General features: G+C 41.9%; 2 protein-coding genes across 13 annotated transcripts in view; one reads left to right on the forward strand and one right to left on the reverse strand.

Annotated features, from left to right (window-relative positions):
- Positions 1 to 16,468, forward strand: part of TMEM216 (transmembrane protein 216) — a 29,950-nt gene extending 13,482 nt beyond the window's left edge. Inside the window, exons 5-8 of one of the 6 annotated variants that reach the window (XR_013359622.1) lie at positions 5,404 to 5,514; positions 5,853 to 6,020; positions 6,202 to 6,537; positions 16,337 to 16,468. Coding sequence is in view for 1 of the 6 variants with exons in the window: in XM_077861932.1 (XP_077718058.1) it covers positions 5,404 to 5,458 (55 nt within the window). In the remaining 5 variants the exon portion in view is untranslated. Of the gene's footprint in view, positions 1 to 5,403; positions 5,525 to 5,852; positions 6,021 to 6,201; positions 6,538 to 16,336 lie in introns of those variants that run through there. The other 5 variants (XR_013359623.1, XR_013359624.1, XR_013359625.1 and 2 more) reach the window with 5 other exon arrangements.
- CPSF7 (cleavage and polyadenylation specific factor 7) overlaps positions 1 to 17,643 on the reverse strand; it is a 28,360-nt gene that overhangs the window by 9,433 nt on the left and 1,284 nt on the right. For 5 of the 7 annotated variants that reach the window (XR_013359620.1, XM_077861908.1, XM_077861912.1 and 2 more), the window contains exons 3-9: positions 10,189 to 10,407; positions 9,252 to 9,355; positions 8,707 to 8,879; positions 5,480 to 5,894; positions 4,654 to 4,772; positions 2,227 to 2,395; positions 1,410 to 1,577 (exon numbers count right to left, since the gene is read on the reverse strand). Coding sequence is in view for 6 of the 7 variants with exons in the window: in XM_077861908.1 (XP_077718034.1) it covers positions 1,415 to 1,577; positions 2,227 to 2,395; positions 4,654 to 4,772; positions 5,480 to 5,894; positions 8,707 to 8,879; positions 9,252 to 9,355; positions 10,189 to 10,407 (1,362 nt within the window). In the remaining variant the exon portion in view is untranslated. The remainder of the gene's footprint in view (positions 1 to 1,409; positions 1,578 to 2,226; positions 2,396 to 4,653; positions 4,773 to 5,479; positions 5,895 to 8,706; positions 8,880 to 9,251; positions 9,356 to 10,188; positions 10,408 to 17,643) is intronic. The other 2 variants (XM_077861911.1, XM_077861909.1) reach the window with 2 other exon arrangements.

A 17,643-nucleotide genomic window follows, 5' to 3' on the forward strand; every position in this document is an offset into this window, starting at 1 on the left:
AACTATGGGCATTCCCAGGTAGCAAGAGGGTCTCTTTTCCATCTGCATCCAGTTACCCATCTAGCCACCCCCAAAGAACCACAGAGAGCCCTTCCTAATCCTCACCCTCCTGTTCAATTACCATTACTTCGGACCAACCAAATTGGCCAAAAAAACATCCAAAAAACAAGGACATTTTCGTAACACACTTGATGTGAATGAAACCATAAAGTTGAGAAGAGACCCCAAAGAGATCTGGGTCTTGCAGTGGCCTCCAGGAACCATAAACAGATCATCCTAGCCAGAATCTAGACTACTTTTAAAGGCCTCCACAGAAACAGAATAAAAAACACTCTTTGGTTACTTATATACTAGAAACAATCATACAAAGTTCTGAGGACAAAGCGGGAGTCCCTGGATCCAGCCAAGCCTAACTCAACTTCTCAATAACCTGAGTTAATATAGTTCCCCTCACAACTCTACTTTTGTTTTGCTAAAAAAATAAAATAAAATAAAAATAAAAAAATCACTGTCAATAAGTTTTTCATTCCCAAAACAGATCTTTCCATTGAAGTATCCTCTTTACAACCTCTACATTATTAAATATGATTTTTTCAGATCAGCTTTCTCCTAAAGTATCCTGAGTTTCAAAATCCTAATAGATACTAATTCTTTTTTTTTTTTTTAAGATTTTATTTATTTATTCATGAGAGACACAGAGAGAGAGAGGCAGAGACACAGGCAGAAGGAGAAGCAGGCTCCATGCAGGGAGCCCGATGTGGGACTCGATCCCAGGACTCCAAGATCACGCCCTGAGCCAAAGGCAGGTGCCAAACCGCCAAGCCACCCAGGGATCCCTAGATACTAATTCTTAAAATTGTTAATGTTGCACCTTGAAAACTAACAAGTAGGCAAAGGTCTTACTTTTTTGTCTTGGTCAATTTCCTAATTTTGTACTTGAAAGTTTGGCGGGGTGAAAATATAATTGGCTATCAATACTGAAAACTCGGTATGTGACGAGTACCATGAGTGCTAAATGCTCTAGACAGAATGTCTCACTGAATTCAGCAATTCAACGAAGACAGCTGCGTTTACGGTCTTCATTTACACAGGAGAAAACTTAAGAACAAAGTAATGTGGCCTGCAGACACTGTGCTCTCATCCCAGATGTCATGCTGTCTCTCAGATACCGGGTTAAGGCAGACAAGACACAAACAGAACCAGCTCAATTTCAGGTCCATTTCAGGATAAGACTTCTCCAAAGGAGCAGGAAGAGCAAGCAATCTGCCCTCCTCAATTTTCTGTTACCTAAGTCAAAAGTCCTCCCTTTCCCTTTAACTGCTTTAAAAAGAGAGCAAAATCTTCACGATCACCAGTATTTTGTCCTTCGTGGCAGGCCACCCATAGCCAGGAACAGGGCCCAGTCTCACCTGTCTCAGTGGTGCCGGTCCCGCTCTCTATCCCGGTGTCTCTCGTGCTCCCGGTTCCTTTCTTGGAAATAATCATCATGCCGATCTTCGTTATGAAGCAGGTCCCGATGCCTCCTGCTGCTCTCCCGGGACCGGCTAGGTGACCTCTCTCGGGACCGATGTCTTTTCCTATTAGAAAGATCCTTCAGCCTCACTCAGAGGACCTACTACGTGCCTTCCAAGAGTGTTGTGTTCTGGTGTCTTCCAGTATTTGTCTGAACCCCTTTTCTATTATGGGCCCAATGTCTGAGGATGTCAGCTCTTTGAGGACTAATCTTTTTTTGGGAAAAAGGAACAATCAAACGTGTTGAGATCTTACTAATGTATCAGGCACAGTGCTAGGAGCTTTACATGCTTATCTCATCTCATCTCTACAACAGGGCTGTAAGAGAAGTACTATTATTGTCCCTTTTTTAAAATGAGAAAAATGAGGCTTAGAAAGCTGGTGACTGCCACACTCAAAGCCATACAGGTACTTTGGAGCAGAAATGGGACTCGAATCCAAGCACATATGGCTTCAAAGCCCGTGTTCTTAACTATGCCGGTCTATCTTTATTCCTAAATAGCCCACTGCCTCACTGAACAATGGATTGCAGACATTACAACATTCGTTAATGCAGATGTGACTAATTCCTTCCCCTTAAATAAGATAGCAGAGGTAGGCCTGTTCTTCCAGCTAGGGCCTTGCCACATCCCCTGGGCTCTCTTCCTCTCCCTGCCAATCCCTGGAAGAGTGCTGCTCGGGGCTGGTAGGCTGTTGAAGCAACCAATAACTCACCTGGACGAGCTTCCGCTGGCACCCACACTGTAGGACTTGGCTTCAATGCCATGAAGACAGTCCTTAAGAGAGGAGATGAGGACACGGCAACGCTCATCATTGGCGACCCGGGACTGTTTGATAACAGCAATGGCTGTGAGCAGCGTCTCAATCGCGTCACTGTAATCCCCTGACGGGATGGATGGGAAAGGCCAAGAATGAGCAGAGGCAGTAGATTAACTGGACCAAAAGGAGAACTCAAGAGGGCACAAACAGTAACTAGTTGTCTCACAGAACCACGGTAAGATGAATGAGGCAGAAGTGGCAGGTATAAAAGTGGACGGCATCTATATTTCAACAGTCTGCAATCAGGGATTCTCAGATGTTGCCAGTGGATATACAAAGTGGTGCAGGGTAGTCTGAGAACAATCTAATATCCGTTACAATAAACAATGTGCATACTTTTTGACCCAGAAAGTCTAAGAACAGTTCTACTTCTGTTCACAAGCATGTACGCTTAACAGTGTTATTTTTCAGCATCATTTTATCAAAAAATTAGACACAAATTAAATTTCCTTCAGTGGCATCTGGCTATATAAATTATGTGATGCCGGTTTTATAAAATACTACACAGTTGTTAAAAGGCACGTGATAAATCTGTACGTAAACAAAGTAATCCACGTAAAGCGCTTATTAGCACAGTGCCAGGCACACAGTAAGGGCTCAATAAATGTTAGATATTATACACTGATAGATGTCCAGAACATTAATTTTTTTAAAGTTGCAAAACAGTATTCCGTTTTTGTAAAAAGAATAAAAATTATATTTACGTTGTCATATGCACAGAAAAAAAATCTGAAGGACAGACACTAAATTGTGGAAGGTGGACTTGGTGGTGGGCCTAGCATAGCGGACTTTCATTAATTACCACTGCATTTTTTTTTTAATTTTAATTTTTTCCACTGCACATTTCTAAGTCTGAATTATTTTAAATCTATAATCAGATGTGTGTACACATATACATAACATATACCTAACATGTCTGTATGTAGAGTATATTTATATACACATGTTTTTAAATTTCGCTGCCATGAAGAACTAGCCCCTTCATTCCCCAAATGTGCGCAGTGCCTGGCTCAAGGTTTGTGGTCATGGGGTAGGTCCTTGCACAATGCTTTTCCATGCTAAGTCAAGTGCAATACAGACAGAAGATAATGCAAGGAAAGCATGGAACCAGACAGGAGTCCAGTGAAGAAGACTGGCAGCTTCCTCTGTGCAGGGCAATAAGAATAGAATGGAAACTGTGGAGGAACTGTGATTCTGTAGAGATCCAGGAACACCAGGATGTCAGCTCTACCAGGGCAGGGAATTTTTGCTTATTTTGTAAGCATTCAGTAAGTATTTGTGGTTTGAATGACTGGAATGAGAACAACAAAAAAGGACAGAGATAGAGATTCAGTTATTGATCATCTTAAGGTGCAGGAGTTTGTAAGGAAGAACAATGACTATTTCCTTTATACTCCTCTGTATACTGAACTTGTTAAAATGAGCACAGATTACTTTCTAATTAAAAAATCTTTCAGAAAAAAAAAAATCAGATGTCAGTTTTCTGGAGGAAAAAATAAAGAGAGAGAATATATGTATTTCCTGTCTTTAACCTACCCTGTGGATTCAAATTTTGCAGCCAAAGATGAAAAATTACAGAAAACAGATGGCAATATTTAGTGTTATTTCCTAGGAGATCTGACAATCTACATTTACATCAGTGTGGGAAACTCACAAGAAAGAAGTCTGACTGATACCATAACATGAGACTCGGACCAAAACCCTATAAAGAACCAAAGATTTAAAAAAAAAAAAAAAAAAAAGAACCAAAGATTCCATACTAGGGCTCTCAGAGTTACAGCTTCTGGTTCTGCCCACGTAATACTGACGGGGCAAAAGTTAGCTCTAAGGGCATATATTATGTCTTACGATGACACCCAACAGACTTGCCTCTTTCTAGGAGAGGCTACAGAGAGGTCAGCAGTTCTGTCTAAACCCCCAAATACAATGAAATTCCATATCAAACCATATCTAGTCCTAAGAAACCTGCAGTCTACACTAGGACTAGACACTAGATCCACTGATCAACCATTGAGATCTCCATGAGGGCAGGAATTTCATTCTACAACAGATACTACAATGAGATACTACTATTTATAATCTAGGCACTAGGTTTGTTTTCATGAGGCAGGTCTGGATACAGGCTTAATAAATTAACATCATTAGAACTTCCCCCAAGCCACAAAACCACAGTATCAGATTATATACTACTGAAAATGTGCCACTCTTGAGAATCTAACAGTACTCCAACTTTATCTTGCTGAACTTCTTCCCAAAAGAAATGACAAAACATGGAAAAACTAAAGGTAAGGAGAACACAGCAGAGGTAAGGGTGAGAGTTACCTGCACTGGCTCCAGATACCGCTTTGGAAATGGCACTGCTGGAAATTGCTCTATTTCGCTTCATGATCTCTTCAAATTCTGCTTCACTCACTGTAGAGGGCGGAGGGCCCGAATCTCGGCTGCACAGAAATAATACCATTCCTGATTGCCCAAGCCTCTTATCTTTACCATAATCTACACTACAGTGTTACTTAATCATGTTCTCCTATATAATGTCTTAAATGGTTCTCAGCCTGTTCACATTATATGTGTTCACATTCTCTTCAAGGACAGAATTTACATCATATACTTTTGTAATTTTGGCATGACCCAATGGCACTAGATATTTGCAGCATCCCTAACAGACACGTGTGGCTCTCAATTAATTAATTAATTAATTAAAATATTTTATTTATTTATGCCTGAGAGACATAGAGAGGAAGGCAGAGACACAGGCAGAGGGAGAAGCAGGCTCCACGCAGGGAGCCCAACATGGGACTCGATCCCAGGTCTCCAGGATCATGCCCTGGGCAGAAGGTGGCGCTAAACCACTGAGCCACTGGGGCTGCCCTGTGGCTCTCAATTTAATCAAGCTCCTTAAAAAAGGATTACGAAAGACATGATTAGGGTCAAGAAACTAAGATGCAAATGAAACACCAAATAAAAAAAAACATTATCTAACGGATGGTTAACTATTTCCCAGGACTCAACACTATGACAACAGTTTCTACAAGGGAAAACACAAGAATTCACGCTTACTTACTTCCTCAGGGAGAATAAACTACGTAACACATGGTCTACCCTACTATACCTGGCTCAGATCTGAAAGAAACAAGATAGTCCTTACCTGCCATGGTGGTTATAGGGTGCTGAGGCCTTCATGTAAGTATCTGGTGGAGGCCCCACTGTAGCATTTGGTGGGGGGAAGAAGGCTGGATTGAGGTGAAGGGCAGGTGGGATGGCCCCAGGGGGAGGTACAGCCAGATGAGGAGGTAATCGAGGAGGAGGGGGCATGAGATGCTGGTAGTGGATGCCAGGAGGAGGAGGAGGGACCCCAAAGCTTGAGGAGAGAGGAGGTGGGGGCGGAATTGGGGGTGGGGGCAGACCCATCAAGGGGAGGGCTGAAGGAGGGCGATTGAAGTAGGGCAGCACACTGGGGGGCTTATCCACACGGGCAGATGAAGGTACAAGGTTCTCAGAGGGTGTGGCCCGTCCATCAGCAGAATCACTAGAATCCCGTGAATGGGCCCGTGGAGGTATTCCTATGAAGCAAAACAGAACTAACGTTACTGCCCGAGGCTTTACATGTACCCATGGGACCAGCTCATCCCTCAGCAAGAGTCCTCGGATACCATACTGAGGAAGGTGACAGGCAGCTGAGAAAGAAGGTAAAATCATCTATTCCCTTTTCTTTGGCCTCAGAAAAAAAGGGCTGAGGCAAGTTAGTTAAGTCATAAACCCAGAAAGCAGTATCACTCCAATTCCGTGTCAGAGAATGCTCTTTATCTAGAACTCTCTGTGGTTCACACTCAATTTATCCTTAGACTTGTTTTCTACTTCTAAATGCAGGATCCTGATTAACCCAGGAGAAAATGACAGTGTTGAAGTTTGTTCACTACTGTTCAGCTGGAGTCAAGTGGATGTGGAATCCCCTTCCATGATTAAGAGTTCAGGGCCTCTCTCCTTAGACCAGTACTAGTTGACCTGAGACCAGTACTATGCTACTGTACACCTGCAATGTTCTCTCTGCAATGACATTTTGGCCAGAGAATTTGGGAGAAGTGAGGGAAGAGGAGGGGAGAGATACTTCCTCCATCTACATAACAAAACTCGTCACTGGGATGGGGAAAAGACATACACCACAGAAGACTGGAGGTCAAGTGAGAAGTAGAAAGAAAACGGGAGGTAAGCCAAGATAAGACATGTCCACAGACTGAGCAGATGGTACACAGCTGACAGCAGGGACTCCTAGTAAAACGCTTAGTAAAAAGCAACCCTCGTATCTGGGGAACTCCCACTATATTTCAATGGCCCAAACACTGTACCCCACAGGAAAATCACCACAGCACTTTGGTATGGTGGTGTGCACAAGGGCTCACAAATGCTTGTACACAGCTGGGAATGTGGCTGTACACTGTAAAGTCACTCAGTTAAACTTGTTCACTCTCTCCAATTTAATAGTCTACTCCAGGCCTGGTTAAGGTGGAACCCAACAGAAGAACACGATCACATAACCTTAGAAGTCTTGGAAGCAGAGAGATGCTGTTAGCAGTCAAATGTGGGCAGAAAGGAGAGTGCTCCTTAAACTAACACTTGCTGATAAACTCAACTCCAGGTTCAAGCATGCAGGGACCTATTCTCTCAGCAAACACCTTACTTTCTCCACCATAGCCTATCACCGGTGCCTATCATGGCATACTTGTGCTTCATATCTTATCCATATGGCAACTTGCTTCTTCCCTGAGTTCTCTCAAAGCAAAGAAAAAGGTATCAGTAAATGGGATCCTCTGAAAGTTAGCCATCTTCCCACTTTTTCAAAGATTGTTTTATACCTATGGCTACAATCCCAGAGTAGCAACCATTTTTAAGCAGAGGAAGTCTACTAGCTGTACTTAGTGAATTAATAGAACCCATGTCTGTCAACGTGACAGAGCAGAAAACAGCACTCAGTCACCACCATCATTTCAGCAAAGAAACGGAACACTGAGGAGCACATAGCTAAGCAGAAGTAGGAATGTTATCCCTAATGTAACTGTACCTTTATGCAGCTTAGGAAAATTAGAAAAGGGTTGAATTATACAAAGACTCTGAAACAGAGGAACTTGAAAATTCAAGTTGTCAAAGAAAAGCGTGTGCCTTTTAACCCAGAGCAATGGGAGTTCACACTCTATCCATCTAGGCTCTCAATCTAGTTAAAAGAACAGTTGTTCCTATGCAAATAGAGAAGTGGCCATATCTTCACCTTCAATCAATCAATACAAGGTCCCAGTGGACCACCCAATCAATACAAGACACTATTTTGAGAGCAGGACCTAAGAAATGACAGAACACAGGTGATGAACCCCACCCCCACCCCCGTCAGAAAAGAAAAGTAAAGGCAGCTGGCTGCTTCACGCAGGGCATTGCAGGGTGGCTGCACTTTGTGAGGTCAGGATAATCCAAGGTCTGGTCCTCAGGGTTTGTGGGTTCAGAAACTCAACTTTAATAGTTCACCCAGGGTGATTGTACCCTAGGAAATAGATTCAACGCTAACCAAACTCACAAGAGACTGATTCATAAACCAGAATGCCAATTTATTAATTTACAATGAGAAATATAACTGCCAAGCAGACTGGAATACTTGTGTCGGCTGGTCAGCGCATTCTCTTCCCAGTAGGAGAGCCTATTTGGGAAACCAAATTAGTATCAGAAGGGCTTGGTGAGTACAGAATCAGAACAAAGGGAGTAAGGTGAACTCAACGGATGCTATCATCAAGCTAAGATAGTATAATGCAGCTTTATTAGTGGGAAACACTTGCCAAGCAGACTAAAATATCTGGTAATTGAAAGGGCACTCTCTTCCCCTGGACAATGCCGGAGAAACATTGTTACACTCTTCTTTTCCAGCGCTCCTTTTGGTTGATTCCTTACAGAGCACCCTTCCAACATATGTTTATGACAAGATTATAGCCATCTTTATAAACATTACCTGTATATTAAGGTGGCTGCTTGTTAATTTATACAGAGCACATGTTACAGTTAAGCCCATTCACTATACTGATTTAAGACAAAACCATATAATTTAGAGTTGACAGGAACTTTAAACATCATGTATCTACTTCAGAGCAGAAATAATACAGTGACTTGACCAAGGTCACACAATGAGTCAGTGGCAAAACCAGACTATAATCTGAACCTCTCAGCACAGTGCTCTTTCTTATACACAGCCTCATTTTTGGGTCTACTAATTAACCTTGCCAACACTCATAACCACCACCACCCTCCCCCAAACTCCTCCACATTGTAGGCAGAGCCCACACCACAGAAAACAAACCCACAAATTTGCCCCCCTTCATACAGATGGTCTCCACGTACCCCCTCTTGGGACTCGGACGCACTCACGTTTCCGAGCCTGTGCCTCAAACTGTGACAGGTTCTGCCGGGTGGCCGGCCTCACGTCCACTTTTTCTCCATTAAGAACCTTTCCTGGCAAGAGTTCCAACAATTTGTGGACAGAGTTTTCAGAGGCTACCACCACCTCAGCATACCTTGAAGAAGAAAAATTAAAAATGAGTGAGATCTATTAGCCAATCAAAAGAACAAAGAAACTCTTCCACTTTTAGTGAAAGCTGGTAAAATAAAAGATATCTTGCTAATAACATACACAAAACTACCATCAATAAAAAGGCGTCAGTCTATAATTGTCCTATTTATTTGGATCAGAAATCAGCTCTTTTTGCCCCTCAACGGATGGACATTGTTACATTGCAGCAAGGTCCCCATTCTAAGGCAGTCTGTCAAAACCAAGGCAATAACCTGGGCCAGGGGTCAGAGGGATTAAAATCCAGGGCCAAAATACAGTGTAGATCTTTATCCTAATGATGACAAACTAAAAGGGGCTTCTCAAATCCAGACCTCACCCTTTGGACTGGCCATTTGCTCGATTCTCAGCAAATTTCAACTCCACCACATCATAGACTCCTATAGAGCGAATAACCTGGATCAGCTGCTGGTCTGTGGTCCACTGGGGCCGGCAAGATGGAAAAGGAAGAAATGTCAAGAGCTACACCCCCTCCCCACCTAGAATGTCCCAAACCCTTTCCCCAAACCTAGGATTCTAGTCACAATCATGACCTCCCACAGAAACCCAAGAGCCCACCAACATTTCAATTATTGCAGGCTTTTATTATCCTCACCCATCCAGCATTCCAAAACCTCCCACCATTCCCCAAACCCCATCTCTTGAGATTAAGAAAATTAAAACCTATTTTAACTTTGACTGCCATTTGGGCTGGCTGGTCATCAGTTCAAACAATGATTACTAGCAGCTTTTAATTACAGACCTGACAGGCTACAGTTTAACCAATGTCAGGAACGTCCCCCTCAGTATGCATTTCCTAATTTGGACCCTCCCTCTACCAGCCCCAAAACATGTCTATCACACAAGAATTTTTGCATAAGAATCACCACCTACCCTGAGTGTACTAGAACTATCAAGGTCTTTGATCCTGTCACCAATCGTTATCAAAGAACCAATGAATGACCCCACCAAGAGTTCAAGCTGTTCACTCTGAAATCTCATCCCACAGATGACCCTGCTAGACATAAAGCCCCAGGGTCAGGGGCATTAACAAGATGGCAGAAAAAGCAACTACCCACTTAATCATTGCTTTCTTCGGCACCAGTACGTCCTCAGGATAGTTCTCTTTCAGAGATCAATCCAACCTGATCCCAGGAAAAAGAAATCCAACCCCATCAGAGCACAAAACAGTGCAACAGTGGTTTTTGAAAATGCCATCACCTCCCAGCACTCTCCCTCCAGCCTACCCAGGAAGCTTTTTGGTTCCCCATGCTCACCCAGGAGAAGCTGCCCACGTATACAGCAGCTCGCCTATTGCGGAGGCCGCTGTACGTGTACAGGATCGCAGGGCTCTTGTTATTGGGCTTGGGAGATGGCTCTTGGCGTACAGGAGGAGGTGGCTCAGTGCTGCTGCTTCTGTCATCTGAGGGCTGTGAAGTGGCTGTCAACACGTCATCATACAGGTCAATCTGATCTGTATTGTTGAACTCTGGGTCCTAAGAGATGAAGGGTTGGCAAAGGTGGGTTTGCAGACCTCCCAATGGGTTCATTCTATATCATTCCCGTTTACTTAGAATCCACACTCAAATATTTCGTAAAATGTACAAAACTTTCCTGTCGTACCCTAGGAAGCTAGTAAGAATAATTTCCTGGTAAGAATACTTTTTCACGTAAAACCACTTCACTGAATTATGCTTCTGTAGCTTTTTCCCTCAAGACCCTCTTAGAAGTCTGCAATGCTTCCAGCTTCAGCCAACTGTGAGAATCAAAAGGTACATGATGATTACAAAAGCAAACTAAGAACACATAAAGATGCACCTGCTACTATTGTCAATGAGGTTAGCTTCTAAAGACCACATCTAAGATACAGTAATGAAAAACTTATTTTCCACAACTTGTACTATTTCCAAAATCACGAGTTACACAAATCTTCTTACTCTATTTAATAAGAAAAAAAGTAAAGAGTATATTCATTTAAAAATAAAAGGGAAAGGCATATTCAAGTGGGAACCCAGAATGCAAGAAATAACTGAAATTACTGGTTTACACTTTTATATTTACACTAATGATTCAGAGAAGCTCTAAAACTCATAGTATGCAATCCTATCTTTCTATGAAGTATCCATCGAAGAAACATTTTTATTTTTGTTATTTATAATGATTTTAATTTATTTATTCATGAGAGACATAGAGAGAGGCAGAGACATAGCCAGAGGGAGAAGCAGGCTCCATGCAAGGAGCCCGATAGGAGACTCGATCCTGGAACCCCAGGATCATGCCCTGAGCCAAAGGCAAATGCTGCTGAGCCACCCAGGCATTCCAAAGAAACATTTTTAAAAGAAAGGAAAGGAAAGGAAAGGAAAGGAATAACTCTGGGAGATTTTCCCTTAATATTTTTTAGGTGACAATGTAAATCCAATACATGATTGTGACACTTTTATAAGAGATTTCTGGGAGCAATGCCAGAGATGTTTAATGATACCACAAAAACAGTGAAGTTCTCTCAAAATATTAAGGGTCAGAAAACAGGACAGGCACCCACATCATAACCTATGTCACAGTAAGCATTTACAACATGAACATGTACTCCGAAACACAATGCAAAATATACTTTTATCATGTGTTATGTTTCCACATTTATTATTGTTATGGAATAAATGTTTGTCCCCCCCCCCAAAATGCAGATGTTGAAACCCTACTCTCCACTGTGCTGTATCAGGAGGTGGGGTCTTTGGGAAGAAATTACAATTAGACCAGGCTTTAAGGATGGAACCCTACTGAACAGGATTAGTGCCCATATAAGAGCCAAGAGAGTGACTGCATGCTCTGCTCTGCATCCCATGAGGATACAAACTGGCATTCTGCAACCTAGAAAAGGGCCCTCACCAGAAGCCAATCTGACTTCAGCCTTCTAATCATCTCCAGAACCGTGAGAAATCTGCTGTTGTTTATAAGCCACTCAGTTTTTGGTATTTTGTTATAGGAGTCAAGTTAACACTATATACCTCGAATCTTAAAACCACGAAAACCACCAGGAGACCTTAATGTTTCAGATTTGCAATGTCAGTTATTTCAGAGAGCTCTTTTTTATGTTAAGGATCAGAAAGTATTTTTTCAGATAACATTCTAGAACACCCTAACAGTGCTAAAGATGATGCTGCCAAAATGACAGAAAGAAGTTCAAAGTGTTTTAGGGAAACTACAGCTCATTCATGACATTGCTTTTAAAAAAATAAAGGAAGAACCTATGTTAAGTAACTTTTCTAGTTCCCTGAAGAAACAGAGCACTTCCTCTAATGCAACTCAGGACAGGAAGCTCTAATAGCTTTCTTTGTTCAAGAACTGCAGATTCTAAGGTGAGACTAGAGAGGGAACTCACTACAAAATTCATTCCTAGATCTACATACCATCACATACTTCTGGAAACAATCTTTTAGTTTCTCAGTTTATCTCAAGTACAATAGAAGAACATGCACACAAAGCATTATTGGGCTGTTCCGATACTGAATAAAAAAGGATTCTACTTCCTGAGGCATGAAAATAATTTCAAATACTACAAATACTCTAAAAAAATCCCACAGAGAGTTTATACCTTGTAAAAATATTGGAGAGAATTGCAAAAGAGAGTAACCTTTTTAGAGGGAACTTAAGAAAAGGGGGGTGCCCAGGTGGCTCAGTTGGTTAAAAGTTTGACTCCTGGTTTCTGCTTAGGTTGTGATATCAGGGTTGTGGGACTGAGCCCCAAGTCAGGCTCTATGCTCAGCGTGGAGTCTGCTTGAGATTCTCTCCCTCTCTCTGCCTCTCCCTGCTCATGTGCTCTCTCCCTTTAAAGTTAAATAAATAAAATCTTAAAAAAGAAATCAATGAGACAAAAAAGCACACGAAGACTGTTTTAGGTAGTCAAAATAAGTAAATAAGCATCTTTTATAAAAAGAATATATATGTAAAGAACAGGAAGAGAAGCTAACACTGGAGAGCACAGGGTAGATAATAAAGTGAGTAAAATGAAGGGCTAAAAACCTGACAAACATAATGGTGAAAATTACTTCATAGCCCTTATGTTTCAAAGAACTGCAATTCTAAACAAAATCATTTACTTATTTATATAGTAGGTATGGTAATATGCTCTTATGGTTCAAGGTAGGAAGAAGATGGAAACCACTTGAACCCCTCCCATGTTCTAATCCTTAGAGAGCACTACTTTAAAAGCATCACGGTGCTTTTTCAATTTAAATCAAGGATTCTGAAATAGAACTTATGGGGAATGAGTACTTCATTACTTCAGTGAGTACTTCAGTACTCCGTGGAACCAAACTTAGAATTCCTTCTAGGCAGTATCTGTGATTCAGAAATGTACGTCTAAAATTTTTAACACAAGGCAGCCCGGGTGGCTCAGCGGTTTAGCGCCGCCTGCGGCCCAGGGCCTGATCCTGGGGTCCCAGGATCGAGTCCCACATCGGGCTCCCTGCATGGAGCCTGCTTCTCCCTCTGCCTGTGTCTCTGCCTCTCTCTCTCTGTGTCTCTCATTAATAAATAAATAAAATCTTTTAAACAAATTAAAAAAAATTTTTAACACAAAAATTACCACTAATATTGGGCAGTGAACTAACATGCAGATTCATATAGCTCAGAAACCACACATTACCAGGAAATCTCCCATACTGCAAGCCTAGGCAATCTACTCTTTCAGGGACCCCCTAGAGAGCAGATAGACTCAAGTCCTGAAAACCCTTGTATATGGATTACCTTACCAATTTAGGAAGCACAAAAGGATTCAATGAATCCAAAATTGTCACAAGATTCAAATGGTTTCTCTGGGCCATAAAACCACGGTTCAAAAAAGTTGGTGGGAACTGTTCTGATTCACAGAGCAGGCCTGTTGAGGAGTTTGTTGAAGAAACAACGTATCAAGTTGTGTTTGGATTTAAATCTACTAGCAACACCAATTCATTTTAACTTCTTCAGCTGGTAAGACAGAAAAACAGGCCTGACGTTTTTCTGATTACCAAATGTTGAATTAGGTTAAAGCAAAATCTAATTCTACAAATTAAGTGAAAAATACAATGTTTTATGTGCATTGATGCTGAAGGTTTCATTCCAGGAAGATTAAAAAAGTATGTATTTAAAACTGAATGAAGATCTCATGAAAAATTTTGTTTAGTACTATAGGAAGAACTATGACTGTCTCTTAAGCTTTTAGAGAAAAAAGAACTTGTATGATTTTGAATTTAAGTAAGAACTTCTCCACCTGTATGCTCACTGTTTCTTTCTACCCTCCAATTCCCTTTTCCTAATTTCTGAGGGAAGAAAGGCTATGATTTATTTTTTCAAGGCCACCTACTCGATACCAAAGTTTCTTTTAATTGTAACTAAAGCTCAAAGCTTTTGGCTTTATAATGACAATCTCTAGTCCTCAGCTTACGCCCTCCTTCCCTGCCACTGTCCACTGCTCTCAACCACCAGGAATGCAAAGTCTTTTTAACACAGGGATCCATTTCTTCCCTGTTCGCTCCCTAGCCCTGACACTGTGCCTAGCAAAAAGAAATTGCTTAATAAGTACTTGTTGATGGAAGCAGCGAACAGTATTGGGCAATATGCAAAGAGCCTTGCTTTGCACAAGGAACAGAGGCAAAATACTCAGCAAAGCGGCAGCTCATGCTTACTTTTCCAGAGTACCTTTCCCCAGCCCAAGAGAGCAACTGTGAATTTTGACTCCCAATATGACAGGAGTAAAGCAGCTCTATAAAAGAATTTTTTACAGCTCATGTTGTAAGAGATCAGAGAGTCAGCACCCTAAGGTTCTATCCAGGAACTGCATTCATTTTGCTTGGGGGGTAGGGTACATGTGATAAGGTTCTCATGCCTGGATCAGCTTGGGATGAATTCTTAATATTCCTTTAAAAAAAAAAAAAAAAAAAAAAAGATTTATTCATTCATGAGAGACACACACAGAGAGAGGCAGAGACACAGGCAGAGGGAGAAGTAGGCTTCCCACAAGGAGCCCGATGAGGGACTCGATCCTGAATCCCAGGATTATGCCCTGAGCTGAAGGCAGATGCTCAACCGCTGAGCCACCCAGGGGTCCCTTAATATTCCTAAAACATTCTAAAATACAATCTGTACTGGCTGCCTTCAGGTCTAACCTTGCTTTTAACAATTCTTCCCAAACAGAACTTTAATATTTCTTTAGCAGCCCCCAAATTACACTAAAAGCAGCTCTACCAAAAATTAACTCATTTGGCGGGGAACACAGAGACAGTGACACACACACACCCCTACCCACCCACCCGTCTCCCTAGACCTTCCACAAATGGGCATAAAACATTCAAAATTTGTACTTCTTTCAACTTGCCAAGCATTAAATATTGTGTTTAGTATAAATGTCTACTAGATACCACATACAATCTTTGGCCTTAGACCCATTAAAAAAATAAAAACTTTTCGGGATCCCTGGGTGGCGCAGCGGTTTGGTGCCTGCCTTTGGCCCAGGGCGCGATCCTGGAGACCCGGGATCGAATCCCATGTCGGGCTCCCAGTGCATGGAGCCTGCTTCTCCCTCTGCCTGTGTCTCTGCCTCTCTCTCTCTCACTGTGTGCCTATCATAAATAAATAAAAATTAAAAAAAAAAAAAAGTTTTCTAAATCAACAGGACAACAATTAATTGTTGAGTCCAGTGACTTCTACCCTAACAAAGCAGTGACCACTGGACAAGGCCTGTGCCTCATCTAGAACCTCCAAGCTATACAGCTTAAGAAATTTGGTATTCCATTTTCTTAGACCAAATGCGGCTAGACCTGCGTGTTCTGCGCACTTCTCAATGAGCAGCATTGTTATCAATCCACAGAGAAGGAAATTAAGGGGGGGGAAGGGTTTTTATTAATAATAAGAACTACGAGAACCTTCTTCTTTTCTTCCTGTCTTGCATTAAAAATAAAAAAAAAATAAAAATAAAAAATAAAAATAAAACAAAAACAACCCACAACTTGTAAAGAGTAGTAAAGATCTGATTCAAAGTAATAATGGACAACTCAGGAAAATTATGGTGTGTAACTAAACTAATACACTAAACCTTTCTTTCCATCCATAATTATTTGACTTGCTTGGGCTTAAAAATTTTTTTTCATGTATTTAGGTCAATCGGCAGCCACATGTAGAGGACTCCAGTTTACCTGAGTACACATGGGAAAATGACTATTAAATATTCTACTTCAGGAAGCTGTATAATGGGTAGAAGGTCACTATACTATTCTACTTAGGTGTTCTAAAATCTCCATGTTAGAAAACGGCATAATATGTTAAAAATATTAATATAACTTGTGCCAAGTGAAAAAAAAATGACATGTATAAAACCTTTGTTGCCTTGTATAAAAGTCAGGGTCCAACCAGGGCACCTTCTTTAATCTGTCCTTTTTATCCTTTTTCCAGGTCCTTATGTGTACCCACGTAAGATGCTAATGAAAGGTGCTAATGGGAAGAACCAGTTTACTCATGTAAAATAGTGCTGAAAACAATTCCCGCAAGATATCACTAACTTTTAAATACAGAGTATGGAACATTCTTGAGATTGACTTCAATGTTAGATTATCATTTTGAGGAATATCACTGCATAATGTTCCTTGAGGTAATATAAACCGACCGACAAATCCAGGGTATACCAAGGGGTCTACATATGCTTTTTAACTGGTTTGTCCAACACCCTTACCTCTACCCTCTAAACAGTTACATTCATCAATAAAATAAAATTTATTACACCAAAATGCCTATGCACCTCTCAAGACTAGAGGCAAACTACTTACAGAAGGAAGACCCAAAACAGGCAGAATGGAGCTGCAGTTCAATGTTAAAGTATCTTTTACACTGTATTTTTGTACTGCCTTACGGAGGAGGGGACTACATTTCCCCAGCTGCCCTTTCAAAGAACTGCAAGGGGGGAGGGCGCCTGCGTGGTTCAGTCCATTAAGTCTCTGACTCTTGATTTCAGCACAGATCATCATCTCAGGTATGTGAGACCAAGCCCTACATCAGCTCTGCACTGGGCATGGAGCGCTTAAGATTCTCTCTCCCGGGGATCCCTGGGTGGCGCCGCGGTTTGGCGCCTGCCTTTGGCCCAGGGCGCGATCCTGGAGACCCGGGATCGAATCCCACGTCGGGCTCCCGGTGCATGGAGCCTGCTTCTCCCTCTGCCTGTGTCTCTGCCTCTCTCTCTCTCTCTCTCTTTCTCTGTTCTCTCATGAATAAATAAATAAAATATTTTTTTTAAAAAAAGCCAAATTCAGGGGATCCCTGGGTGGCGCAGCGGTTTAGCGCCTGCCTTTGGCCCAGGGCGCGATCCTGGAGACCCGGGATCGAATCCCACGTCGGGCTCCCGGTGCGTGGAGCCTGCTTCTCCCTCTGCCTGTGTCTCTGCCTCTCTCTCTCTCTCTCTTTCTCTGTTCTCTCATGAATAAATAAATAAAATATTTTTTTAAAAAAAAGCCAAATTCAGGGGATCCCTGGGTGGCGCAGCGGTTTAGCGCCTGCCTTTGGCCCAGGGCGCGATCCTGGAGACCCGGGAACGAATCCCACGTCGGGCTCCCGGTGCATGGAGCCTGCTTCTCCCTCTGCCTGTGTCTCTGCCTCTCTCTCTCTCTCTCTGTGTGACTATCATAAATAAATAAAAATTAAAAAAAAAAAAAAAAAAAGATTCTCTCTCCCTCTCCCCTTCCACCTCCTTCTCCCTCTCTAAAAGGGGG

Source organism: Canis aureus, chromosome 21 (assembly GCF_053574225.1).
Source record: "Canis aureus isolate CA01 chromosome 21, VMU_Caureus_v.1.0, whole genome shotgun sequence".
NCBI lineage: Eukaryota > Metazoa > Chordata > Mammalia > Carnivora > Canidae > Canis > Canis aureus.